The 27,299-nt window shown below is 54.0% G+C and overlaps 4 protein-coding genes across 6 annotated transcripts; 2 read left to right on the forward strand and 2 right to left on the reverse strand.

Moving 5' to 3' along the window:
* Nucleotides 1–1,507: 1,507 nt before the first annotated feature.
* LOC117438587 (uncharacterized) lies at nucleotides 1,508–4,478 on the forward strand (the record flags this gene model as incomplete). Its single annotated transcript, XM_034074059.1, has 8 exons — nucleotides 1,508–1,587; nucleotides 2,025–2,150; nucleotides 2,409–2,488; nucleotides 2,571–2,691; nucleotides 2,788–2,877; nucleotides 3,078–3,185; nucleotides 3,591–3,756; nucleotides 4,405–4,478. Coding segments are annotated over 8 exons (845 nt in total), but the record flags the coding sequence as incomplete, so codon positions are not given.
* A 105-nt stretch (nucleotides 4,479–4,583) lies between these two features.
* Nucleotides 4,584–7,161, forward strand: LOC117438558 (uncharacterized). Its single transcript, XM_034074028.1, has 8 exons — nucleotides 4,584–4,717; nucleotides 4,854–5,005; nucleotides 5,559–5,640; nucleotides 5,744–5,845; nucleotides 6,292–6,468; nucleotides 6,562–6,717; nucleotides 6,806–6,907; nucleotides 7,021–7,161. Exons 1-8 carry the CDS (start codon nucleotides 4,601–4,603, stop codon nucleotides 7,159–7,161), a joined length of 1,029 nt encoding a protein of 342 aa, XP_033929919.1. The 5' UTR covers nucleotides 4,584–4,600.
* Nucleotides 7,162–8,558: 1,397 nt separating this feature from the next.
* On the reverse strand, nucleotides 8,559–13,085 carry LOC117438591 (lung adenoma susceptibility protein 2-like). 3 transcript variants are annotated; one of them, XM_034074070.1, is made up of 3 exons: nucleotides 12,589–13,085; nucleotides 11,258–11,543; nucleotides 8,559–8,609 (listed from the first exon to the last, which is right to left on the reverse strand). In XM_034074070.1, the coding sequence occupies exons 1-3, from the start codon at nucleotides 12,718–12,720 to the stop codon at nucleotides 8,605–8,607; spliced, it is 423 nt and encodes a 140-aa protein (XP_033929961.1). In that variant the 5' UTR covers nucleotides 12,721–13,085; the 3' UTR covers nucleotides 8,559–8,604. The 3 variants fall into 3 exon arrangements, 1 of the variants encoding a protein (XP_033929961.1); XR_004550889.1 differs by lacking the exon at nucleotides 8,559–8,609 and having other exon boundaries at nucleotides 11,257–11,543; nucleotides 12,593–12,679; nucleotides 12,969–13,085; XR_004550888.1 differs by lacking the exon at nucleotides 8,559–8,609 and having other exon boundaries at nucleotides 11,257–11,543; nucleotides 12,593–13,085.
* A 1,562-nt stretch (nucleotides 13,086–14,647) lies between these two features.
* On the reverse strand, nucleotides 14,648–19,686 carry LOC117438559 (DNA polymerase iota-like; the record flags this gene model as incomplete). The annotated part of the gene is made up of 9 exons (XM_034074029.1): nucleotides 19,636–19,686; nucleotides 18,934–19,053; nucleotides 18,650–18,814; nucleotides 17,098–17,250; nucleotides 16,274–16,510; nucleotides 15,846–16,024; nucleotides 15,603–15,694; nucleotides 15,255–15,388; nucleotides 14,648–14,820 (listed from the first exon to the last, which is right to left on the reverse strand). Coding segments are annotated over exons 2-9 (1,170 nt in total), but the record flags the coding sequence as incomplete, so codon positions are not given.
* Nucleotides 19,687–27,299: the final 7,613 nt, after the last annotated feature.

The raw sequence follows: 27,299 nt of genomic DNA on the forward strand, positions 1-27,299 counted from the left end.
TTAGTGAAGCCCTGCTGGCCTGTCACCAAGCACTCGTTGTTTTCCATGTGTCCTAACAGAACCCTTCCAGGAGAAGCTGCTCCAAGATGTTGCCAGGCACAGAGGTGAGACTGACTGCTGTGTAATTCCCTGGGTTATCACTTTTCCCTTCTGGAAATAGGGGTATATTTCCCTTGTTCCAGTCGTTGGGAACTTCACCTGACTGCCATCATCTTTCAGATATGGTGGCCAGTGGCTCAGCAACTTCATTCACCAGCTCCTTCAGGACCTGGGGGATGGATTTCATCAGGTCCCATGGACTTGTGCATGTTCAGGTTCTTAAAGATGGTCTTGAAACCACTTAAATGATCTCAACCATCTAAACGATCTGAACCATGTAACCCTCTAAACTCTAAACCATCTAAACTATATAACCCTATATAAATCATTAACCATCTAAACTATATAATCATCTATACCATAGAATAATATAGCCATCTAAACTGTATAATAACCATCAATATAATCATTATATAACCATATAACCATCTGGTACCCAGAAACCCACCCTGCCCCAGCCATTGCCATCCATCCCAGTAGCCCTAAGCCACCCTCAAACTACAGGGTACCCAAAACCCAACCCACCCCAGCCATCTCCATCCCTTCCAACCCCATGGTACCCCTAAACCACCCCAAAACCCACCTTGTACCCCAAAACCCAACCCACCCCGGGGCATCTCCATCCCTCCCATCACTGCTGGTACCCCCTAAACCACCCCAAAACCCAACCCACCCCGGGCATCTCCATCCCTCCCATCACTGCTGGTACCCCTAAATGCCCCCAAACCCCATCTTGATGGAGGACCCATACGGGTCCCCACACAGAGCATGTTGGGATGCAGGGATGCAGCTCGTGGCCCTGCAGCTCCATTCCGGAACCCAGCCAGGTCACCATGGCAACGGGTCAGAACGGGGGCCCTTTGTGACGTCATTTGGGTCCCCCTATTTCAGTGCCTGTGTCAGGGGAAGCAGCAGTGGAGCAGGGAAGAGCAGGAGGAAGGAGCTGTTGTGTTGCTTCCGAGCTCAAGCCCTGTTGCGTTTGATCCAAGCTTTCCCCTTGGTTATCCCGATCCCTTTCCGCATCCCGTGGGATGATGGAGAACACCCCCAGGAGCCCCCCGGCAGGCCTGGGAGAGCGATGAGGATTCCAATGGGAGCACCTCCTCACTGGAGGCCTGTGAGGAGTCCCCAGTTCTGCTACTGAAGCCTCGTGAGTTGGGCTGGGAGCAGGACGAGGGGTGATGGGATCAGGCTGGAACAGGGGAAGTTCCACTGGGATGGAAGGAAGTTGTTCCCTATGGAAGGGCCGAGGCGCTGGCACAGGGGGGATGCTCCATCCACAGTGGGTTGGACACAGCTTGGTGACAGCCAATGGATGCTCTCTGGGGCCTTCCCAACCCATTCATGATTCCATGACCAGCAGCACTTTCCTTGGATGCTGACCAAACCTCTCCTCTTCCTCCATCAGATGCCAGCTGGTTACCAGTGTACGAACTGGAGCAGGACAAGGTGGACCTCATAGAGGCCTTTGACAACACTGCAGCTGTGGTGAGCAATGCTGATGGGTGCTGGTGGGTGCTGGTGGGTGCTGGTGGGTGCTGGTGGGTGCTGATGGGTGCTGATGGATGCTGATGGGTGCTGATGGATGCTGATGGGTGCTGGTGGGTGCTGATTGATGCTGATGGGTGCTGGTGGGTGCTGGGTGCTGATGGGTGCTGGTGGGTGCTGGTGGATGCTGATGGATGCTGATGGATGCTGATGGATGCTGATGGGTGCTGATGAGTGCTGGTGGGTGCTGATGGATGCTGATGGGTGCTGATGGGTGCTGGTGGGTGCTGATGGGTGCTGGTGGATGCTGATGGATGCTGATGGGTGCTGATGAGTGCTGATGAGTGCTGGTGGGTGCTGCCTCCACCCTTAGCACCCCGGTACCCCTGTCCCCTCTCACCCTCCCTCTTTGTGCCTCCATCCCCACTGCTTTCCAGTCTGAGCAGGAGAAGGTTGAATTCCTTCGGAGCATTTGCCTCCTGCTCTACACCGCCAGGCGCCGCGGCTTGAAACAGGGCCTGGATACCTTCTGCAAGAACAACCAGCTCGTGCAGACCATCCAGGTGAAGGGATCCTATGGGATGCTATGGGGACGCTATGGGGATGCTATGGGGATGCTATGGGGATGCTGTGGGGATGCTATGGGGATGCTGTGGGGATGCTATGGGGATGCTATGGGGATGCTGTGGGGATGCTATGGGGATGCTATGGGGATGCTGTGGGGATGCTATGGGGATGCTATGGGGATGCTATGGGGCAAAGGCCTCCAGCCCCCAAGCCTGGTGGCCCCCGAGATCCCTTATGCCTATTGTGCCCTATAGGCAATACTCCAAGAGCAGCCCGTCACCGAGGTACACACGGATGTGTGGCATCTCGCCATGGAAGCCATCGTGGAACTGAGGTACCACAAGTGCGCATCCCTCCTGGATGGACCACACTGCTCCCATCCCCAGCATCCAACCGGAGCCTTCTTCCCTTTGCAGCTCAGTGCAGCCAGGGCTTGAGGACCTGGGGACAAGCTTCGCAGAGATCTGTTGCATGAGCATCTTCTTCCTGCCTCCAGAAGAGGAGTTCTCGGAGGTGGAGACCTTCTACTATGAACATGTAAGGTGCTCCAGGAGCCCGCAGCTCCCTTTGGAACACTGGGGCTGTGGGATGCCCGCAGTTGGTACCCGAAGGGCTCTGCTCTTGTCCCTGCAGGCACTGGAAGCCATGGATGGCATGTTCAAGAGCCTGGTCGTCAACTCTGCAGACCCCGAGGCCGGCGAGGAGTTGAAGAGCATCCTGCAGGTCTGTCCTATGTGGGATGCTCCTCATCCATAGGGACCGTGCCTTGGTCCTTGTGGCCAGAGCATCACCCGCAGCGAGGGGACCAAACCCTCATCGCCTGCATCCCAGGGATGCTCCAACGGGAGCTGCAATGGGAGCGGGATGGGTCCAGCCCCTGCTGCAGCCCCGGGGCTCACCCGAGGCTTCTCCCCCTTGCCCAGCTCCTGCTGTGCTTCAGCTGCAACCCCAGCAGCACTGTGAGGAACCGGGCCCTGGGCAGGATCAAGGCCCTGAGCCGGGTCCTGCGACTGCGCCACTACACGCTGAAGGTAAGGACGGGGCGGCAGCGACCCCTGCGGGGGGAGACGGGAACTGCAGCGCGTCCGGTGCTCGGCCTGGTCCTGGTCCTGGTCCTGGTCCTGCTCCTGGTCCTGTTCCTGCTCCTGGTCCTGTTCCTGGTTCTGCTCCTGGTCCTGCTCTTCCTTCTCCTTTCTTCTTTCTTCCTTCATTCTTCACGTTCTTCTGGTCCTTCTCCTTCTTTCTCCTCCTCCTTCATCTTCATCTCCTCCTCCTCCTCCTCTTTCCTTTCTCATTTTCCTTGTTTCCCTTCACCTTCTCCTTTCCCTCCTTCCCTTCTCCCCTTTCTCTTTTCTCCTTCATCTCCTTCCCCTCCTCTTCCTCTTCCTCCTCCTCCCTGCTCATCCTTTGCTTTCCTCCCCTTCCGCTCCCCCCAGAAGCCGTTCCTGGCCCAGGGAAGCCACTTCAGCCGCCTGGACCCAGAGCAGCTCCTGGGCCAGCTCCTGGGCCAGTTCCTCCTGTTCCGGTTCAGCGAGGACGGGACCAGCAACACGGCCCTGGATGTGCTCCGGAACATCTACAAGTACCTGATGCATCACAGAGGTACCACAGGCAGCGAGCACATCCATGCTCCTGTGCCCCATTGACTTCACTGTGCCCCATCCATGCTCCTGTGCCCCATCCATGCTCCTGTGCCCCATCCATGCTCCTGTGCCCCATACGTGCTCCTGTGCCCCATCCATGCTCCTGTGCCCCATCCATGCTCCTGTGCCACATTGACTTCACTGTGTCCCATTCGTGCTCCTGTGTCCCATCCATGCTCCTGTATCCCATTGATGCTCCTGTATCCCACTGATGCTTCTGTATCCCATTGATGCTCCTGTATCTCATGATACTTCTGTATCCCATTGACTTCACTGTGCCCCATCGATGCTCCTGTATCCCATTGATGCTCCTGTATCCCATTGACTCCCCTGTATCCCACCGATGCTTCTGTGTCTCATTGACTCTCCTGTATCCCACTGACTGCCCCGTACCCCACTGACTCCCCTGTATCCCACTGATGCTCTTGTGTACCATTGACTCCCCTGTATGCCATTGATTCCCCTGTACCCCATTGATGCTCCTCTATCCCACTGATGCTCCTCTATCCCACTGACTCCCTGTATCCCATTGACTCCCCTGTATCCCATTGATGCTCCTCTATCCCATTGATGCTCCTGTATCCCACTGACTCCCCTTCCTCTTCAGAACGGCGAAAGCAGAAGCAAGTGGAAGAGCGCAGATTGGAATTAGACGCAAGCCCCGAGTACTCACTATGGTAACGGAGCTCCCCCATGGCTGGACCCTATGGAGGGCTGCTTCCCCAAGCAGGAACCATGCATCCCCATGGCTCCCACCCTTCCTTCCATAGAAGTTTGCAGTGCTCCTGTTCCCACGGGAGCGGATGGAGATGGTCTGCGTGCTCATCGAGGCCATGAAGGACTCGAGCATCTTTGACAAGAGGGTGGCAGAGAACATCCTGGAGCTGGTCCTGCGCGACCCTGAGTTCTGGCTGCTGGAGGTGGGTGCCCCATGGCTGCGTTCCCATCCCATCCGCTCCTTCCTCCTCCATCCCAAACCCGAGGGGGGCTCCTGGGTACCCAAAGCAGCAGAGAAGGATGGGGAAGGCGCTCCCAGCCCCATGCTCCTGCTTCCAGATACCCAGCGTGGTGAGGAGCATCCACGAATGCCTGCGGAACAGCAGCATAGAAGAGATGTGGAGGATGGATGAGCTCATCACCCTCATGGCCATCAAGTATCCCAGGGAATTGATAGTCACCATGGTCCTCAACGTGCCCTTGAGAGAGAGGTACCAGCCTGGAGGGCTTGGGCACCTGGGCCCTGCATCCCAATCCATGGCAATGGGGCTGGAATGGGGGGGGGATCTTAAGGTGCTTGATGATGCTGAGGATCTGGTCCCTGCGTCCCACCCCATGGCACTGGGTTGGAACGGGATGATCTTGAGGCCCTTTATGATGCTGAGGATCTGGTCCCTCTATCCCAATCCATGGGATTGGAATGGGATAATCTTAAAGCCCTTTATGATGCTGAGGATCTGGTCCCTCTATCCCAATCCATGGGATTGGAATGGGATAATCTTAAAGCCCTTTATGATGCTGAGGATCTGGTCCCTCTATCCCAATCCATGGGATTGGAATGGGATAATCTTAAAGCCCTTTATGATGCTGAGGATCTGGTCCCTCTATCCCAATCCATGGGATTGGAATGGGATGAATCTTAACGCCCTTTCTGCTGCTTTGACATCCCTAAGGATCTCCTCCCTCCATCCCCCCTATGGGGATCCCCCATGGAGCATCCCATGGGATTCCCACCCCACCCTGACTCCTCCATCTCCCTCCCAGCTCCGACCTGGTCATGTGGGACATGGTCCTGAGCATCTCTGAGCCCATAGAAACCCTGCAGGAGCTCCTGGGAATGATCGAGGTACGTGGGACACCTCCATCCATGAGTCCCCCCCCCCCCATGGCTCCCTATGGATCCTGCCGGATTGGGGGGGGGGGGCCCAGCACCTTTGCCTTTGCCTTAGCCCAGGGCCTCCCATGCTGGGGGGGCCGGGGGCCCCCAGGGGGTGGTGACCGTGGCTGCACTGATGGAAAAGCTCTTGAGGCTCTCAAAGGAATGCAGATTGGTGAGGGGGGCACGAATGGGGGCAGGGCTGGGGGGCGGGGCCGTGGGGAGGGTATGGGGCAGGGTATGGGTATGGGGCAGGGTATGGGTATGGGGCTGGTCATGGGTATGGGGCGGGGTATGGGTATGGGGCAGGGTATGGGTATGGGGCTGGTCATGGGTATGGGGCAGGGTATGGGTATGGGGCAGGGTATGGGTATGGGGCTGGTCATGGGCATGGGGCAGGGCATGGCTATGGGGCAGGGCTGTGGGGCAGGACATGGGTATGGGGCAGGGCATGGGTATGGGGCAGGGCACAGCCATGGGGCAGGGCATGGGTCATGGGGAGCCCTGTTCTCAATGGCACCCTCTTGCCTATGGGGCAGGACCTGGCCATGGGGGCCCCTCTTGGCCACCAGAGCCTTGGGTTCCGACTGCCCCCCAAGTAGCCCCCATCTCTTCCTGCAGGCAAGGAAACTGCAGCAGCTCCTGCCCCACATCCTGGGCAGGCTCTGGGATGTCACAGAGAAGCTCCAGATAAAAGGCCTGCTCATCCTACAGAATGTGATGAAGCACCTCTCGAGGGAGGAGGCCAGCCCCATTGCCGTGGGGCTGGTGCAGGACCTGCGGCCCTTCTTTGATGCAGTAAGGGCTGCATGGGGTCCCCCCACCCCTTGGATGGCTCCGGGGCATCGCATCCCGTCGGGATCCATCCCCATATCCCACCTTTTCCTGCAGGGATGTGAGCGGCTCCGGGCGCTCTCCATCCGCCTGGTCTGCTTCCTCCTGGAGATGATGCTTGGATGTGACTGGAGGAGGATACGGAGCAAGACTTGGGATCTGCTGCTCCCCGTCTTCTTCCATCTAAATGACAAAAGCCACAGCGTGGTCAAGGTAAGGACCCCCCCCCCCCCCATCCTGTCCCACATTCCAGAGGGTGGGATCATTCCCAAGGGGCCATCTCCCATCCCATCCTTTGCAGGCTTCCCGGAAAGCTCTCCTTGCTGTGGCGACGCTCCTGGGATGGGAAGACCTCCAGCACCTATTGGAGACCAAGCAGATGTGGAGGGTTATGGAATGCTTGGTATGGACCCTGCATCCATCTTTATTCCCATTGGAACCTGTTGGACCGCTCTGCCCATCCCATATCGGGATGGGAATGGGGGGGCGTTCCATAGCATCCCCTTCCCTCTGCAGGTGAAGCGGAGCAGGAAGAGGATGCAGGCATGCCTGCACCACAGTCTGCAGTACTGCGGGATGCTCAGGTCCCCCTGCGAGAGGCAGCCGTCAGGTTCATTGGTGAGCCCCATCCCGGTCCCCATCCCGCTGCATCCTTGATGGATCCTAGTGGATGCTGATGGATCCCAATGGATCCCTGTGCACAGGATTGGCTGCGCGGCCCCTAAGAGGGGAAAGCTCAGGGACACTGGAGGAGATCTGCAGAGGTGAGGAGGGAGCAGGGGCTGGGGGGGGGATGCTGGGGCTATGGGAGGCTCATCCCGGTCTCTTTGGATCACAGCCCTGGAAGTGTTGCTGGAAGAGGCCGATCCCGAACTCCGTTCCCTGACGGCTCAGACCCTGCTCATCCTCCGGAGCGCCGGAGCAGCAGAACCTGGGATGCTGCACCCTGTGGGCGCTCTGGTGCTGGGAACGGCGCAGTTTTCCTTAGGGAAGAGGATGGCAGAGACAAACTGGACCAAGGAGCTCCGGAGCCCGAAGGTTCCCATTCCCTGCTCTCCATCTCCATCAGCATCCAGGCAGCACGGACTCCAAACCTTATCCCGTTATCCTGCAAGGAAGATGCAGGGATTCCTTCTGGGCTTCCGTGGATCAGGAAAGGGGACTCTGCTGTGGAAGGAAACGGTGTTCCCAAAGGAATTTGGTCCATTATTTACACACCATGTAACAGGATGGAATAATGAGGATTTACCAGATGTGCTCAGTATACTTGTCCATTACCCACGGTCACACATAATAAACAGATATTACAAAGATTTCTGTCATTGCTGTTTCTTGATGTTGTTGAGTTCTGGGGATTTGTGTATTTCTCTGGCAGTCAGTATGGTTCTGTTGATAGCTGTACACAGTGGGCCTAACCTTTTCTCCTGGATAGCTCTCTGATAACAGCGGAGGCCATCCCTCACATCAAGGTCTGGCATAGCATGTGTCTCCACTGCTCTACACCTGCTGGGTTGCAGCCAGCAGCGAAGCTAAAGGTTCTTCCTGGTGGCAGACACAGAGGCCAACCCAGTCTTGCCCTTTGACTGTGGTAAGCAATCTCAGTCCTTGCACCTTGTTGTCAATGCAGAGTTTCACCTGCTTCACCCACTAACAAGTCACTACTACAGCAAAGTACACACAGATTTACATTAGCAGAGTAACTATCACAGAGTGCATCAGCATGTTGAAGATGCTGATGACAGCAAGGGACTAACCAAAGAAACTTCTTACCAGTGGATTTCTCCCACCCTCTTCATTTGTTCCACTACCTGCTTTGTAACAGTGCCATCATATTAGAATCTTTCTAGCTTTTGCCTTAGCATTTTCTAGCAGCTGTTGCAATTTTGCATTCTTTAACACCTCTTTTACAAGTGACAAATCCATACAATACAAGGTACTGTTCTTGTTAGCAACTGCCTAGTAAATACAGGTGGTTTTATACACGCTCCCCTTTACCTCTCCTGATTGGGTTCACACCTTGGCTTCAGCTTAGCGTTACATCATGCTTCTGGCATCTTGTTATTGCATTCCTGTTTGCTGATCTTGACACTTCTTCTTCTTTTAACCTGGGGTCATAAGTTCACTTTCTCACAGCTTGCTGTAGGCCTGTTCAAGCGCCCATGCTCGACCCCAACAATAGTGCCTCATTATGGCCCAATGATTACCACATAGAGCCCCATTATTACCCCATAAAGCCCCATTGTTCCCTCATAGAGCCCCATTATTACCCCATAAAAGCCCCATTGTTCCCTCATAGAGCCCCATTATTACCCCATAAAGCCCCATTGTTCCCTCATAGAGCCCCATTATTACCCATGAAAGCCCCATTGTTCCCTCATAGAGCCCCATTATTACCCCATAAAGCCACATTGTTCCCTCATAGATCCCCATTATTACCCCATTCTAGCCCCATTGTTGCCTCATAGTGCCTCATTATTGCCCAATTATTATCACATAGAGCCCCATTATTGCCCCATAAAGCCCCATTGTTGCCTCATAGAGCCCCATTCTTGCCCAATAATTAACACATAGAGCCCCATTATTACCCCATAAAAGCCACATTGTTGCTCCATTGTTGCCTCATAGTGTTCCATTATTGCCCAGTTATTACCACATAGAGCCCCATTATTACACCATAAAGCCCCATTGTTGCCTCATAGAGCCCCATTATTACCCCATAGACCCCATTGTTGCCCCATTGTTGTCTCATAGAGCCCCATAATTGCCCAATTATTACCTCATGGAGCTCCATTATTACCTCATAAAGCCCCATTGTTGCCTCATAGAACCCCATTATTGCCCAATTCTTACCACATAGAGCCCCATTATTACCCCATAAACGCCCCATTGTTGCTCCATTGTTGCCTCATAGAGCCCCAGTTTTGCCCAAGTATTTCCACATAGAGCCCCATTATCACCCCATAAAGCCACATTGTTCCCTCATAGAGCCCCATTATTACCCTATTCTTGCCCCATTGTTGCCTCATAGTGCCTCATTATTGCCCAATTATTATCACATATAGCCCCATTATTACCCCATAGAGCCCCATTATTGTCCAACTGTTGACTCATAGAGCCCCATTAGTACCCCATAGAGCCCTATTGTTGCCCATTGTTGCCTCATAGAGCCCCATTATTGCCCAACTTTTGCCTCATTGAGCCCCATTATTACCCCATAGAGCCCCATTGTTGCCCCATTGTTGCCTCATAGAGCCACATTACAGAACAATTATTACCACATAGAGCACCATTATTACACCATAAAGCCCCATTGTTCCCTCATAGAGCCCCATTATTACCCCATAGAGCTCCATTGTTGCCTCATAGACCCCATTATTGCCCAATTATTATCACATATAGCCCCATTATTACCCCATAAAGCCCCATTGTTGCCTCATAGAGCTCCATTATTGCCCAATAGTTGCCTCATAGAGCCCCATTATTACCCCAAAAAGGCACATTGTTGCCTCATAGAGCCCCATTATTGCCCAACTATTACCACATAGAGCCCCATTATTACCCCATAAAGCCCCATTGTTGCCTCATAGTGCCCCATTATTGCCCGATAGAACAGAATTGTTGCCTCATAGAACCCCATAATTGCCCCTTAGAGCCCATTCTCGCCCCATAGAACTTCATTAATGCCCCATAGAGCCCCATTGTTGCCTCATTGTGTCCCAATATTGCCGAATAATTACCACATAGAGCCCCATAATTACCCCATAAAGCCCATGTGGAGACAGTTCTCACAAGAGAATGGATATTTGGTACATGAGGTCTGAATAACTCTGAGGGATACAGCAAGGCCGTGGGAGGCCTGAGGAAGCCTAAGCAAGCAAGATAAGAAGAAGCTGTAATTCACTGAGTGATGAGAACTGTGGACTGTTGACAAGTGTTGGAGGTCAAGTTCTCACACCTGTGCTTAACCAATTATATGTTAGTCACTAAGGGTCTTCAAGACAAGTATCCAATCATGATATGACAAATTGCTGTAGGTGTGTTAAGCAATAGTATATAAGGAGTTAATGCTTTGCAATAAATGGCTTTTTGTCTGATCATATTGATCTCTGAGTCCATTCCGTGACAGGAAAGGGAAGGGGAAAGGGAAAGGAAAGGGGAAAAGAAAAGGGGAAAGGAAAAGGGGAAAGGAAGAGGGGAAAGGAAAAGGGGAAAGGAAAAGGGGAAAGGAAAAGGGGAAAGGAAAAGGGGAAAGGAAAAGGGGAAAGGAAAAGGGGAAAGGAAAAGGGGAAAGGAAAAGGGGAAAGGAAAAGGGGGGAAAGGAAAAGGGGAAAGGAAAAGGGGAAAGGAAAAGGGGAAAGGGGAAAGGGGAAAGGGAAAGGGGAAAGGGAAATGGGAAAGGGAAAGGGGAAAGGGAAAGGGAAAAGGAAATGGAAAAGGGAAAAGGGAAAAGGGAAAAGGGAAAGGGAAAGGAAAATGGGAAAGGAAAAGGGAAAGGGGAAAGGGAAAAGGGAAAGGGAAAGGGGAAAGGGAAAGGGAAAAGGAAAGGGAAAAGGGAAAAGGGGAATGGGAAAGGGAAAAGGGAAAAGGGAAAGGGAAAGGAAAAGGGAAAGGAAAAGGGAAAGGAAAAGGGAAAGGAAAAGGGAAAGGGAAAAGGAAAGGGAAAAGGGAAAAAGGGAAAGGGAAAAGGGGAATGGGAAAAGGGAAGATGAAAAAGGAAAAGAGAAGAAGAGGGGGAAAAAGGAACATTTGCTACCTTGTTTTTCCTTGGCATAGTGGTTGGAAAGTCTGATTTCCTTAGGAATGCTCCCATGGATGCAGATCTTCCCCATGCTTCCACAGGGAGACGCTTGGCTCAGGTTGAAGTCCTCAATGTATGCTTCCAAGGCTTCCAATGCAGAGCTGTAGGAATGCTCCCTGTAAAGGATGGAATAGGGCTGGGAATAGCAGCTGCTCCAGGGAGTAAGGAGGGAGGACACCAGGGATGCAGGGGTGATCCAGGTTTTCCAGCCATGATCCATGTGGGAATCTTCCTCATGCACCTACAAGGAAAGGACAAGGAATAACGTGCACTAAAGGGGTTACTTAGCATCTATTACATGAAGCAGGATGGGTCCCTTTGGGATGACCATTGGGACCCAAAGGGAAGCACAGGGCAAGGAATGAAGGGATGGGATTGGGAATAACAGCGGGAATGGGGGGGGGGGGAAGGATACAAGAGAGGATGCTCAGCACCATCAGCCCCACATCAGCATCAGCAGGCCCACATCAGCATTAGCCCATCATCAGCATCAGCCCCATAGCACCCTTCAGCCCCACAGCATCAGCGCCACATCATCACCATCAGCCCCACATCGTCACCACCCCCTTCCCCGTCCCGCCCTTCCCCCCCCACCAAGCCGCCATTATCCCCCCCTTTCCCTCACAAGACCCCATAGAACGTCCCCTTTCAAGGGGTCTCATCCGGCCCCATTCATGCCGGGAATCCGCCTCCATCCCAACTCTCACCTCAGCCCGCGGAGCGCGTTTGAAAGGGCCGCGCTCCGCCGCAAAATGGCGCGGGGCATGCTGGGAGTTGTAGGCGCAGCACTGAGCGACACCAAAGGACTACGACTCCCATCATGCCTCGCGGCGGAACGCCGTCGGCTTAAAGGGCATTGTGGGAGCTGTAGGCGTAGCAGTGACTGAAGTACCAGGGAGGACTACAACTCCCGGCATGCCCCGCGGCCGGATGGCTGCACGCAGCCGAGTGCGACAGCGGTAGGCACAGCAGAGCTCTAGGACTACAACTCCCAGCGTACTTCGCGGCGGCATTGCCGGCAGCGCTGAGGACCACAAGTCCCATCATGCCCCGCGGCATTGCCTTCCCTCCAGGCTGGAGACGGGAGCTCCGCCGGCCACTGCATCACCTATGGGATACCTTTGGATTCCAACCGGAGTCATTGAGGGCTTCCCTGGATCCATGGGAATCACCCATGGGATACCAGCACCTAAACCCTAATGGGTCCTCACCCCTGACCCCAGTACTCCGAACCCAACGGGGGGGTAAAGGATACGTGAAGGATGGGTAAAGGGTGCGTAACTCACCCACCTTGGAGTAACTCTTCCTTTAGGAATTTTCATCTGGAGGATGCTTTCCCACCTCTTGTAATCCCTTGCATTCCATGGCCTTGAGGTGCTTTGTGGAGAGAAGCAGCACCTCAAGCCCTGCATCCGCATGGAATTTGCCCTTGGATTCACTTCTCAACCCCCTGGATCCACTATCCAAGGAGGAATGGATTTACATTGGGGTTGAGATGGATCCACACCACAGGGAAGTGTTACACAGCAACTCCTGCTTTGCTCCAGGTGGGAATGATACAGGAACACCCACTCTGAACGCCATTGGGAATGCTTTGGGACGTGGTTACTACAGGTTTACAATGGTATTACTATAGGTCTACACTGTGATTACTATGGGTTTATACCGTGGTTATGGCCTCTTTGGGAAGGGAATGGCTGGAGTTGGAGCATCCTCTTTACTACCACCCCATTCCAGGTGTAAAGCGCTTCCGAGAGCTGCTTCCCTCCTTCCGAACCCTTCTTCTCGGGTTTAAGGTATCTCCACAAGCTGTTAGAGCCACAGGGCACTTCCATCCTCCTCCTTTTCCTTGCCTTCAGCTTTCCCAAGGGTTTATCCGTCCTTTGGGATCCACTCTTCCATGGGCCAACAATTCCCGTTGCACATCCACAGGGAGCTCATAGAAAGTCTCCTTATCCACATCAGGAGGAATTACTACATCTTTACAATGGGTTTGCTCCATTGATGCTGCTGCAGGGGCCTCCTTATCCCAGCTAGAAGCACATGACCCAGTCAGGATGATCCCAGCTTCTGGAGGCTCTTTCTCCATCCTGACCCCTGTCCTGCTGGGATACTCAAAGGCCTGTGTTGCTCCTACAGGGTTAGTACACCCTGCAGGGCGAACAGCACTGCTTAATCCCATTGGATTTTGGGAAGGGTTTGGGATCTCTTTGGGAAAAGGCAGTGAGGGCTGAGCGGGAACATTCCCAGCTTGGAATTCCAGCTGGGAAGGGAGTTCTTGTTTAAGAGCTTCTGGAAGAACTTCCTGGGCAATGGGTGGAAAAGAGGGAATTGTTCCAGGTCTTCGTGGGCTTTCCTCTCCCTCCAGAAGCTTCCTGCTGTTGGGAATTCCGCTGCAAGAGGCGCTCCCCTTCCCTTGGGAATCTGCAGCTTCCTATGGAAAGAGCAGAGATCAAAGCAGGAGCAGCCTGGGCGTCACCAACCAGGGACCAGCCACGGCCTGAGCCACAGCCAAGGGTGCCTTGGAGCCTGCTCCAGGCAGACCAAGGCCAGGAGAGGGCTCTCACAGCAACCATAGCACCCCAACACCCATAGCAACCACAGCACTCCCAGCACCCATAACATGCACAGAACGCCAGCACCCACAGCACTATAGCACCCATAGCACCCGTCAGCACCCATAGCACCCCCAGAACTCCACGCACCCATAGCACACCCACCACTACCAGCACCCACAACACCAACAAAACTGAAAGCACCCCCAACACCCATAGAACCCCAGCACCCATAGCAAGCCAGCACCCACAGAGCCCCAGCACCCGTAGAGCCCCCAGTACCCACAGCAACCTTAGCACCCCCAGCACTCGTAGAACCCATACCAAACACAGCACCCCCAAAACCCATAGAACCCCCAGCAACTATAACATGCACAGCACCCCCACAACCACCAGCACCCACACCTCCAGCACCCACAGAACCCCCAGCATGCACACCACCCCCAGCAATCAAAGCACTCCCAGCACCCACAGCAAACACAGCACCCCCAGCACCCATAACACACACAGAACCCTAGCACCCACAACACCCTTAGCACCCACAACAACCCTAGCACCCACGGCAACCATAGAACCCTCAGCAGCCTGAACAGCTCCAGCATCCCCAGAACCCACAACACCTGCAGCACCCACAACAGCCCCAGCACCCCAAGCACCCATAGAACCCCCAGCACCCATAACATGCACAGAACCCTAGCACCCCCAGCACCCATAGAATCCTCAGCATTCCAGCACCCATAAGCACCCTAGACAAGCACCTTCCCACTCCCTCCTTGGCCAGAGCAGGTGCTGGGCCCTTGCCCTTGAGGTAGAAGCCAATGGAACCCTTCCTGGTGGGAAGCTCCTGGAGGTTGGAGAAGCAGACGTTGAGGAGGGTGAGGTGGAATGGGAGCTCTGTTGGGATCATCTTCCGCAGGAGCTTCATTAAGATGCTCCCCAAGGGGGAGAGGAGGCTCCCAGGATCTACAAGATGGGAAAACCCTTGGGAAACAGGGATTGGATCCCAAGGAACACATGCAATAACAGGCAGTTCAGTAGGAAAGGGAGCATCCTGGTCTCAATGTCTCCTATGTCCCCCTAAAGCTGATTCCAATGGGAGGTGATTCCAGCCCTCATAGATATTCCCACATGGATGCTCCATCCATGTCCTGCTGGCCTCAACATAAGGGCATGGAGCAGATAGAGCAAAGGCAAAGGAGGCCAGAGCTTCTTCCAACCCATTCCATTGTCCCAGCAGCCCCATAGCAAACAGCTTCCAAGAGCCCCCCTCTTCTTGGGATCAAGGAATGGAAAAGATTCCCAAAGCTGGAACAGTTGGGAATGGGATGATCTTAAGTAATGGGATTGGAGAGAAGAATCCCATTGTAGCAGCACAAAGGGGAAAATTCCAAGCTTACCTTTCCCAAATTTGGGAAGGAGATGCGGTGGGATAGGGCACTGACGGCATTCCCGATGGAACCCCTTTCCTGATGAGGAGAAGCGGCGGATGCTCAACCTTATGGTGCGTGGTTGCCTCCCATCCCGGCGGATTCTATGGAGCACCGAGGAGTAAGTGCTATTCCAGGTCTATGGAAGCTGCCACAGCATGGATCATGGATCACTGGATCATGGTATCGGCAGCTTGGAGATGACCTTCAAGGCCACAATGAACCCCCCCCATCCCTCTTTACTCCATGGAAAACGCCCTTTCCAAGCCACTCCATGAGAAACATGATCCCATCAGGAAGAGCTCTGGAGACAATCACCTTTCCAAGAGGCTTGGAAGCATCGTTCCCAGTTTCTCCTGGACTTCTGCCTCTGAGGAACATTTCCGGAAGGAATCTTCATCGCTAAAGGACTAAGAGCAGAAGGAATCCCATCACTTGGATTCTATCCCAGATTCCCCAGAGGAACAGAAGCAGGGAGATATGGAATGAACCTTGGACACACAGAGCTTCAGAACCTTCTGGAAGGACCTTCTTGAGAATTCCTTCAAGGAAGTCTCCTACCTGAGGAGGTCCCGATGGTGTCACAGGGGCCTCATCCTGCCCATAGCCAAGCTTCCGGATCCGTTGAGCAAGCGCAATTCCCAGCTCCTTCTCCAAGCCAGCAGATGGAAACCTTTGGAGATCCACCACTGTCTTCACACCCAATGCTTCCAGGCGTTCCGCAGTCCTGGAGCCAATGCCTGTCAGGATAAGGACACAGGAATGGCATTATCCTATCCGAGGGGTCCTTGGGATGGAAGCTGAGAGAGTTCTTCCTCGTGGGAAGGATGGGATAATGGGAAGTGAGAGATGTCCCATCCATACCGGTGGTGCCTTCAACCCAACACAGCTCTTCTGGCCTCCTAAAGGACACCGCAACCATTGGGTCTAGTGCAAGGATGAATTCCCTGGGGTGCCCAGCACCTCCTGGATGAGACCCCAGCACCTACCTGGCACCTTCCGGATGGACCCCAGGTTCCTCAGCAGCTCCTGGGTGCTGTGGGGCAGGAGCAGGGTTTGTTGGTTGGGTTTGAAGGTCCCAGAGACCACCTTGGCCAAGAACTTGGTGGTGGCCACCCCAGCGCTGCTGGTGAGGCCCAACGTGGAGTAAAGGCATTCCCGGAGCTCTTCCATCACTTGGGATCCAATGGCAAGCTTACGATGGGTTGGATCCTGCACGTTGATGGCTGGGAAGGAGAAAGAAGTGGGAAGGATGGGGGGAGTCAACCTAATTCCATGGATTTTCTGGGGGGGCATGTAGCATTCCAGCCCTGCAGGAGGGTTTGGTCACCTGGATCAAGTGGAAGCACATTCCTAGATCATGGAATGGCATGGATGGAGCTTAGAGTGCATCCAGGGCCACCTTGCACTGGAGCAGGTTGCTCCAGCTTGGCCTTGGGGATGGGACATCTCCCACCTCCCACTGTCCCACCAGCCTCATGCGGACAAACTTCCCCAGATCCCATCCCAAAAACTTCCCAAAATCTCACAGTCCCACCAGCCTCATGGGGAAGAACTTCCCAAGATTCCCACTGTACCACCAGCCTCATGGGGATGAACTTCCCAAGATTGCATCCCAAGCTTCCCATGGTCCCATCCTTCCAGCTCCTCATCCAAAGCCCTTCATCTTTCCGGAGCCCCTTCATGCACTGAAGCCACTCTGATGCCTCCATGGATCCCAAAGGTCCTTTCCAAGCTATTCCATAATTCCAGGATACTTGGACATTCCCAAGTCCACTTCTCCAGCTATTCCCAAGCCGAGGTGGATACTCACCTTGGTCCTTGTAGACATGGCCTGAGACACGGATCCCAGCCCATCCACTTGGATGGAAGCAGCCTATGCGTTGCTCCACCACATCTGTGATATCCAGGAAGTTCTCATCCAAGCCAAGTCTTTCCACCAATGGACAATATTCCCGCAGGAGCTCTAGGAGGAGAAGACAACCTGAGATAAGAGGGATACAACTGATTCCAAGAGGTTGACGGCTCCCTATGGATGGAAGGGACTTGCAAGCTCATGGAGTTTCAATAGGGCCACCTACTAGAGAAGGATGCTCCAACCTCTCTGGACAGCCCATCCCTATGTCCATAGCTCTTCCCTATGAGGATGGTGGGACATTGGGATGGGTTGGATGGAGAACACGGAGCTGCTCTACTCCTGGTCCAAGGCCAGTTTGGAGCATCCTCTTGTAGAAGGTGTCCTCAAGGAGGAGCACATCAGATGCTGCTATTATGGGATGTACCAAAGTGGTTGGCCTCTACCTGTGACCTTGTAGGCCATGGGATGGGTTGGATGGACGTCGTGGTTTAAGCCCAGACCGTAAATCAGAACCACGCAGCCTACTCCCTACCCTCTCCCCTTTCTTCCCCCCGCTCCCAGAGGGATGGGGAGGAGAAGCGAAAAGAATGTAATTCCCACAAGTTGAGATAAGAACAGCCTAGTAACTAAGGTATAACACAAATCACTGCTGCTACCACCAATAATAATACTGATAAGAGAAACAACAAGGGAAGAGAATACAACACCTCACCACCCGCCGACCGATAATACCCAGCACGACTGAGCACCGACTGATACCTGGTCCAGCCCCGCAGTGAACTAGCTCTTCTGGGTAACTCTCACTTACATCTTGGGCATGACGTGCTGTGGTATGGAATACCTCTTTGGCTAGTTTGGGTCAGGTGTCCTGTCTCCGCTCCCTCCCAGCTTCCCTCTCCTGGCAGAGCAGAGCGTGAGGCTCACAAAGTCCTTGGTCAGACCAAACATGTGAGCAGTAACTACAAACATCAGTGTTATCAGCGCTGTTCTCAGGCCAAAAGTAAAACACACAGTGCTGCACCAGCTCCCAAGGAGGAAAAATGACTGCTCCTGCTAAACCCAGGACAATGGAGAAGCTGGGCCTCCTCCATCCCTGGCTCAAGGCCAGCTTGGAGCAACCCCAGTAGGTGTCCTTGTCAAAGAGAAGAACATCAGATGCTGCTATTATAGGATGCACCAAAGTGGTTTCCCTCTGCCTATGACCTTGTAGGCCATGGGATGGGTTGGATGGAGAAGCTGGGCCTGCTCCATCCCCGGTCCAAGGCCAGCTTGGAGCAACCCATAGTAGGTGTCCTCAAGGAGGAGAGCATCAGATGCTGCTATTACAGGATGTACCAAAGTAGTTGCCCTCTGCCTGTCACCCTGCAGGACATGGGATGGATTCAGAAGGGGCTGCTCCACCTCTGCTTCAAGGCCAGGTTGGAGTAACCCATAGTAGGTGTCCTTCTAGAGGAGGAGAACATCAGATGCTGCTATTATGGGATATACCAAAGTGATTGTCCTCTACCTGTGACCTTGTAGGACATCTCCCTATAGGGAGTGAGGTCTTCTCCATTGACCAGCACCAAGTGAGGACACTTCTCCGTGGCCTCTTTGAGGGACATCAACTTCTTCACCCCATGGCGCCGGGCTTCGTAGTTACAGGTGACCACGAGGGACTTCTGCTGCACCCCTACAACAAGGGGGACACCAGGGGGGGTGAAATTCCTGCTGGATACAGGAGGAGAGGGAAAGTTCCCAACAGATCCAGGAGGATGCTCCCATAGGGAACATCAGGAAGGTTCCTCCTACCCAAGGCCTTGTCCCTGAGCTCCGGGGCCCGGAGCATCTCCACCTGCGCATAGAAGCAGTCGAGGTCAAGGTGTGCAATGACGCTGCTGCCCGCAGGGGGGCGCCGGCTCCCGCTGGGTCCTATGGGAGGGAAGGGGAGAGCTGGAGGCCGGGAACCCGAAGGCGCTGCCAGGGGATGGGGACTGGGGCTGGGCGCTTGGGCTGACTTGGGATGGGGAGGGAACACCCACCGCAAACCAGCACCCATAGAACCCCAGCACCCCCACCACCCATAGACCTCACAGCAGTCCCAGTACCAGCAGCACCCACAAAACCCACAGCACCAATAACACCCCCAGAACCCATAGAACCCCAGTACCTATAGCACCCTCAGCATCCCCAGCACTGAAAGCACCCCTGCACCCACAGCATCCACAGCATCCAAAGCATCCATAGAACCACAGCACCCACAGCACCCATAGAACCCCAACACCCACAGAACCCCCAGCACCCATAGAACCCGAGCACCAATAGCAATCCCAGCACCCACAGAGCTCGCAGCACCCATAGTATGCATACTACTCCCACCACTGCCAGCAGCCACAACAGCTCCAGCACCCACAGAATCCCCAGCACCCACAGAATCCCAGCACCACAGCACCCCTAGAACCCCAGCAACCCAGCACTTCCAACCTCCACCACCCGAGCGCCACAAGCACGCACCTTGCTGCGGCCTCCACCACTGCTCCTTCTCTTCTTCTTCTTCTTCGTCCTCCTCCTCCTCCTCCCTCCCCTCCATGCTCCTCTCTCCCTGCTCCCGCTCTCCCTCCTCCTCCCCCCCTCCAGGCAATGGCTGCTCCGCAGCTCCCGCACCCACCCTCTGCTGCGCCCTCCACGATGGCGGCAGCTGCGCGCGCACCCAGCGCTCCTGCCCCCACCTCCGCACCGCCTCCATCACCAGCGGGGCCCGGCCCCGAGCACTCCGCAGCTCCCGTATCAGGGTCCTAGTGCCCGTCCGCTGCCTCCCGAATCAGGGTCCTAGTGCCCGTCCCGTTGCCTCCCGCATCAGGGTCCTAGTGCCCCCCCGCTGCCTCCCGTATCAGGGTCCTAGTGCCCCTCCCGCTCCCTCCCGCATCAGGGTCCTAGTGCCCCTCCCGCTCCCTCCCGCATCAGGGTCCTAGTGCCCGTCCGCTGCCTCCCGTATCAGGGTCCTAGTGCCCGTCCGCTGCCTCCCGTATCATGGTCCTATTGCCCCCCCCCGCCTCCCGTATCATGGTCCTAGTGCCCGTCCGCTGCCTCCCGTATCAGGGTCCTAGTGCCCCCCCCCGCTGCCTCCCGTATCAGGGTCCTAGTGCCCGTCCGCTGCCTCCCGCATCAGGGTCCTAGTGCCCCCCCCGCTGCCTCCCGTATCATGGTCCTAGTTCCCGTCCGCTGCCTCCCGTATCAGGGTCCTAGTGCCCGTCCGCTGCCTCCCGTATCAGGGTCCTAGTGCCGCCTGCTCCATCGCTGCTTAATGTGGACCTGAGCCCTACTCAATATTTAGGTGTTGGTGGGAAACACGCACTGGTTAACCTGGACCTAACTGAGCCCTACTCAATAGTTAGGTGTTGAGCATCACTTCTCCTACTATGGAAGAGCAGAAAGTATCCCCCAAATTCTTCTTGGAGCAGGATTCCTGCTTTTCCAGGTGGCTTTTGACTCAATCCCAGCTTCCTTAAGCTGTGCTTTGGCCTCGCTGCCTTTTGGTTGCTACTACAGGGTTGCTCTTTGGCTCTGTGCACATCCCTTTCATCCACCCTTTGATTCCTGCTTTCTGGAATGCTTTGGGGCTTTTCCTGCCCCTTGCTCAAGGGAACTCTGGGCACAGGTTTGGATTCAGTGCCCAAGCCACGTACTTCCTACTGGGATCTATGCCATGGGATCTCTTTCCACATCCCTGATGAGACCTGTTCTGTGGAGGAAGCCCAAAGAACTTCAGTTCTTTCCTTAGGGTGAGCACTTCACTTTATCCGCATCCAAGTGCATCCACTTTATCCACATCCCAGACACAGGGAAAACCCTTCAAAGTTCCAGGACTTCCAGGTTTTCTTTGTTGCTTTGCCGGGAACATTGTTGGAATGTAAAAGCACCTCCAAAACCCCAAGAAAGGGCTGGATAAAGCTTCATTTCCCGCAATAATGGAAAGAAGAACAGCAATGAAGATGATGGAATCATGGAACAGTTTGACTTGGAAGGGAGCTTCAAGCTCATCCAGTTCCAATAGGGCCACCTTCCACTAGAATGGTGGGGGAGAAGAGGGCAACATTCCCAATAGGGAATAGTGATAGGGCTTGGAACAATCTGGAAGGTGTCCCTACAAGACCTGGTTGAGCTTCAGGTCCTTTCCAAGCCAAACCATTTTACAACTCAGCGCTTAGAGTGAAAATTCCCTATTGAAAGAGGAATGGGGTGGAAACACTTCCCAAATCCTGGCCTGGCTCTAGCCCTTGTGTGTCTCATCCATCATTTTCCCTTAAAACCCTGTTAAGAAGCCCTTTTTCCAGTGGGTTTTTAATGGGAAGGCTCCCATCTGCTTATACCTACTTCCCATCTCCTCATCCCTCTTTCCAGAATCCCTTGGGAAGAAATGTTCCCATGCTTCCAATATGGTTGAGCGCTGTGGATCAGCCACAAGACTGAAGCTCCAAATCTCCCCAGGCTTCCAGATCCATTGGAAAAGGTCAGGGAATTGGAATTCTGTTAGGGAAAACACGGCAAAAAGAGGGAATGTTCATAAATGTTACAATCAGTAGTGAGAAAATGGGAGTTGGATTGCATTTCTTATGGAATCATTTGGGATGAAGGGACCTTCAGGCTAATCTGGTTCCAATAGGGACCTGGTGGCATCCATAATCCAAGTCTTCTCCTCAGACAAAGAGGGATGCTCCTTGTAGTAACTGAGGTGTCTCTAACTCCCTGTTGAAAACTACTCCAGGCATGGAATTCCTGGCACCAGTTTGTATTCTTTTGGGATGCAAGCTTGGATGGTAAGAGCAATGCCAATAGTTTGCCAGGAACACAAGGATTAGTGGGATTCTGTGCTTTAGGAGCTGGAGAAGGGCTTTACACAAAGGATTTAGGGACAGGACATTGGGAACTGTCAACACGTCTGTCCCCACTTGTTTGCCTGTCCCAGCACCCATCCCATGCTCAAACACAGGAGCTGTGTGAGCTCCCCTCCTTTCCCCCTTGGTTTCCCTTTTTTCCCCTCACAGTCACCCTGCTCTGCAGGGGCTGCAGATGCCTCTGCAACAGCACTGCTGCTTTAACCCCTTTCTGACCTCGGAATGTGCATCTGCCGCTTGGTGCCAGTGACAGCAACCTCTTGCTCCTTATCAGTATCAGATAGGACAGATGCAGAGGGTGCTCCTCTCGCAGGTACCGGGGATATATAATTTTCTAACCTATCTTACTGTTTTTTTGACTTAAAACCCCTTTCCCCAATATCAGAGGCTGAACAGCCTCTCTCCATCTTAACTTTCAGTTTTTCCCTGTCCTTTTCCAAAGCCAAAATTACGGGATCTGGCGGAGCTATATCAATTTTGCATTGAGTCTGTCACTCCGCATGGTTTCTTAAAGTGGAAACCATATCTGCATACATTACTTCATGCCATTTTCCTTGCGGCCTCAAAACAACATTAATTGTAACAATGTATGATAGTTCAGAGTTCTATTTTTAGGCCGTTTTTCCTGATCTTCCAAAGTATACAAAGATAACCATCGGTTACAGTATTTTACCAATGTTTTCTTATTTACCGAGCCCCAGGAGACCCTCCCAGTTCTTTTCACTGTGCCAAAATGCACCGTAAAGGACTCTTTTTCATGATCACTCTGCCCATATCCCGTTATCAATCTCACACACACACGGGATCCCACAGACACACTACACACAGTCACAACACTTGAACCAGAGACAGAGACTAAAATTCAATCAAACCACAATTAATAACACAGTTATAACAGTCTGTCACCGATACCAAAATCCTTCATGTAACAAGCCACAAAATAAATCAAATACCAACAAGATCTAAAACCATTTCCACAAGACACCCCCTGCTTTTTTCAAGCCCCAAACCACAAGAACCCCTGTTTCCTGTGGGTGTATCCCAAATGGACACTAGCAGCCGGCTGTACGCCTTTGCCTGTGAAATTTCCTATCTCGATTTATGGAAGGCTTCCAAACCTTATGTACGCTTACCAACCCAACCCAATAACCAATGCAGTCTTTATGCAAGATGCCCCCTGCACCTTACAGACCATACAAAAGAAAAGAATACCTTTGATGAAGATGGTCCTTGTCTGCTCCCGCAGTGATCCGAAAGAGTCAACGGGTCCCTCCGGGAAAAATTCCCAAGGGCCCTAGGGAGCCCTGTCCTCAGCGGGTCCTGCAGCCGAGCAGAGAGGGTCCCATCTGGGGTGACAAATGGATACGGAGACAACTGCAGGAACAAACCCGCTAACAAAGTTTCCAAGCTGACAAGCAGGTATTCTTTATTGCTGCACTGGCAGACATGGGGGATAGCTCCTCCGAACGTGTGTCCCCACATTGCTACACAGCCGTCCTTCTATAGGCCCTGGGCATACATACATGTTCATGAGGCTACGTATGGATGACATCATTTTCCAGGCAGTTCCCCGCATGTGTACACAAATGTGGTGGTCTCTGAGGGCCGTTCACTTCTTCCAACAGTCTTCATCAATCCTGGCAGCGTTTGAAGCATGCGCTGTACATGCTCCTACAGCTTCATTGGTTCGTTAGCACCAGAGACATAAGAATCCTCCTGTTCTCCTACTTCTCAGTTACTTTAACTCTAGCCCATCCTGGACCCCTGCCCTTCCCAGATACTCCTTATCCCTGCGTCCTCTTCTTCTAGACTGTTTCTCTTCAAACTATGTCACCTCTACCGATTTCTCTTGTACACGAATTCTCAGGATGTTGTCTCACTGTCCTCTGTTGTCTTTTCTCTGTATCATGCACCTCAGTAATTTTCCATTGCTACTGTTACAAAGCCATGAAACTTTACTTAGAACTGATTCTAAAGGTTTCTAGATTGTGTTTTGTAATTTTGTGCCCCCATTGTCTCCCTCTGGAAGCAGAAACCCAAGACTTGATGGTTAGGGATGAAGGGTGAGCATGCTCCCGCGCCATTGGGTGCTGCAGGGACAAGGGACAATGTGGGGTGCCCCATAGATAAGCATCATCCCACTCCATAGGGTGCTTCAGGGAGAAAGGACCCTTGGGGGGGGCCCATAGCTGCACTGTGCCAGCGCATGGGGTGATGGCGAGGAAGTGGGGCTCTCCCAACCCCACCAGCCCATTGACGTGACCGTGGTTGAGAGCAGCAGCATCTCCCTATGGAATACCAGGAGCCCTGCAGGCTGGTGCCGCTCACCCACAGCTGTCCCATGAGCCATGCACCAACCAGGCCAGTGGCAGCAGAATGAAGACACGAATCAAAGCCATCACTGCCATCACTGCTAAGGGTGACACCAAGGAGCTGCTACCAAAGAGCTGCAATCACCTCTGCGCCCAAAGCGCAACTGCCCCAGGGATACGGGTGCTGGATGCAGGTCCCTTGGTGCTGGGGCTGATGCTACATAGAGGTAGGTTCCGTGGGTGGGTGGGGGAGTAGGTTCCATGGGTGGGAGGTCCATCGTGGGGGGCGGGGCATATGGGGAGATGGGAGAGTCTGAATGCCTTGGGATGATTTGAATCCCTATGGATGCTGTGGAGCTCTGTGGGATGCTCTCAGAATTGGCAGAAGCCAGGTCCGTGATTCCGACCATCACGAGCCAATGCGTGGTGAAGCTGGGAGGGAATGGAAGAGCAGGGATTGGAGCCGTAGTACAAGGGGTGATGTGCTCTGACTGGGAATTGCAGGTTGGAGATAAGGAAGGCTTTCCCTGGGAGGGAATCCCACTGGGGCACTGGCATGGGAAGGATGGAGAAGGTTTGGATTCTCTATCCCTGGCAGTGCTCAAGGCCAGCTTGGAGCAGGCTACTCTATGGAAGGCACCCCTGCCCATGGCTGCCGCGGAACGGACTCAGTCAGAGATCAATGTGATGAGACAAAAAGCCATTTATTGCAAAGCATTAACTCCTTATATCCTACTGCTTATACACACCTACAGCAATTTGGCATATCATGATTGGATACTTGTCTTGAAGACCCTTAGTGACTAACATAGAATTGGTTAAGCACAGGTGTGAGAACTTGACCTCCAACACTTGCCAACAGTCCACAGTTCTCATCACTCAGTGAATTCCAGCTTCTTCTTATCTTGCTTGCTTGAGCTTCCTCAGGCCTCCCACGGCCTTGCTGTATCCCTCAGAGTTATTCAGAGCTCATGTACCAAATATCCATTCTCCTGTGAGAACTGTCTCCACATCTCCCCCTTTTTAGTTTTACTAAAAGTTTACAATTTGGTGTGTCTGCTCTATCCCTGCTGGACTTGTGTAACATAACAACCCACTACTCTAGGAAGCATTATTTCAGTAAGATTAGTCTGATTTGAAGTCACTTGAACCTTTATAACATGTGGCATACAGGTGGTTTATACACAAAATCACAACCTCTAATAATCTACAAGCACACATATTCAAGTTGTTAATTTTCAGTTGCCCCAAGTGATGTTTTGCAATCATTCGTTTTTCTCTTCCTCTGTCTCATTTTGCTTGGGGTATCAGCTCCTGTACCTGATGCATCGAGTTCTTCCACTCATCTGTGCCACTCATGGCAAGGCTTGACAAACTGTACAGGCAGCCGCCATGGACCTGTAGGTAGGAGGACACCCCCCCCCCCCCCCCCAGGTTATCCGTTCTCTGTTTCTCGACTGGTTCAAGTGACTCCTTAAAGAGAAGCCGGTGCAAACAGAATAGAAGCGCTGCAGAGAACAGATGCGCATTTTTAACAGTCAAGGTGGTTTGCTCCATCATTTCTCCCCCCCGCCTTTTTTTTGTCCACCTGAGAATCAAAAGCGGGCTTCGCTGCGCCCTATGGCTCAGACCACATTGCCGCCTTATAGGGGGATTTGTCTTGACCCCTTTATATTTGATCAGCCTGGGGTGCTCCCGGGCCGGCCGCGACCCCGTGTCCGACCAGCCTGCCTGCGAGCCCATTGTGGGACCCGGCTCGAACACCCCGCAGTATTGGAGGATGCTTGCGCGTAACCCTAAAAAAAGCAGGGGCAATAAAAATAAAAAGGGACCGGAAACTCTCCCGAAACGAAAAACGACCGGTGGCCTGCCAACCAAAACCAATCCCTGCTCCTGGACAGCCTCCCGCTCGCCACAAACCACGAAGGAAACCGGAAAAGAAGGCCGAGCTCTAACGCGGCCGAACCCCCCCCCCCACCTTGCGAGCATGGCGGAAGGCCAGGTCTACCCGGCAAGAATGCCGCTACGAGCATAGGCAGTAGGCGGATGCCAGGCAGCGCCGGCACGAGCACTAGCATGGCGCCCCAACCGCGAGCCGGCGGAGGCCAGCGCTCTCCGCCGCGGCGGAAACGAAGGCAGGAGGCCAATGCCAGGTCTCGGCCGACATCCGACAGCTTCCCCCCCCCCCCCCGGTGCACGCCGGTGCTACCTGGCGGAGCCTGAGGGCGAGCCGCCAAGCAGGGACAGGGGGAGGTCAAGCGCCGTACCACCCCCCCACCCGCTCGCGCTGGCCAGGGGAAGAGTTCCGCCTGGCTCCGCACCGGACTAAGCCGCGCTGGCGCTGAGCGGGGGAAGAAACCTGCCCCCGGCAGGTGGGGGGGCGTAGCGTTCTTGGCTCTGGGAGACTCTGCCGCATTTCCAGGGAACGGTTCCGCTCGCGCCGCCGCTAGGGAGCTCCGGCAGGGACTTAGCTCCGAGGTGCCGAGGTAGACGTGGCCGGGAGCGAGGTGCCGGGTAGACGTGTCGGCCGCTCCTCTTCCGCGGGAGTCCGAAGGGGTCGCTGTTTTTCGCTGCCTCCAGTTGCCTCATCGTAACTGTCGGCTGCGCTGCTGCGCCACCTCGCTGAGCCTAGCGGCCGGTCTTGCTAGCTGCCGCGGGAGGAGACTTATCTGTCCGTATTATAGGAGCGAGTAGTGGCTCGTCTCCGAAGCGGCGCTAGCGAGCGGCTGTCACCCCGCGGCTCTGCCGCGATCGAGGGGGCACGGAGCCGCGACGCTTCCCGAGGGTTTCGCTCGTTCGTTCGGCTCTCCCGCGGGCGAGGGCGACGGGAGACGACAGACCGGCGGACGGAGGCCGGCTCCTCTGCACTGGAACCTGCGGGGAACTGGATCCCAGGTCCGAATTATCTTCCCCGCTCGGTTCTCGGTGAGATTTGCGGAAGAGGGCTCCGATGATGGGCAGGGTGGCGGCG

The sequence above is a fragment of the Melopsittacus undulatus genome, unplaced genomic scaffold, assembly GCF_012275295.1.
Source record: "Melopsittacus undulatus isolate bMelUnd1 unplaced genomic scaffold, bMelUnd1.mat.Z mat_scaffold_49_arrow_ctg1, whole genome shotgun sequence".
NCBI classification, from domain to species: Eukaryota; Metazoa; Chordata; class Aves; order Psittaciformes; family Psittaculidae; genus Melopsittacus; species Melopsittacus undulatus.

Excerpts from the sequence above, each read along its gene's own strand:
- LOC117438558 (XM_034074028.1), top strand. The coding sequence starts at position 4,601 with ATGGAGATGGTCTGCGTGCTCATCGAGGCCATGAAGGACTCGAGCATC. Across the intron at positions 5,006-5,558 it reads AACGTGCCCTTGAGAGAGAG|CTCCGACCTGGTCATGTGGG; the intron begins GTACCAGCCTGG and ends TCTCCCTCCCAG. Across the intron at positions 6,908-7,020 it reads GGAGGGTTATGGAATGCTTG|GTGAAGCGGAGCAGGAAGAG; the intron begins GTATGGACCCTG and ends TTCCCTCTGCAG.
- LOC117438591 (XM_034074070.1), bottom strand. The coding sequence starts at position 12,720 with ATGCGGATGCAGGGCTTGAGGTGCTGCTTCTCTCCACAAAGCACCTCA. Across the intron at positions 11,544-12,588 it reads GAAGAGTTACTCCAAGGTGG|GTGCATGAGGAAGATTCCCA; the intron begins GTGAGTTACGCA and ends CTTTCCTTGTAG.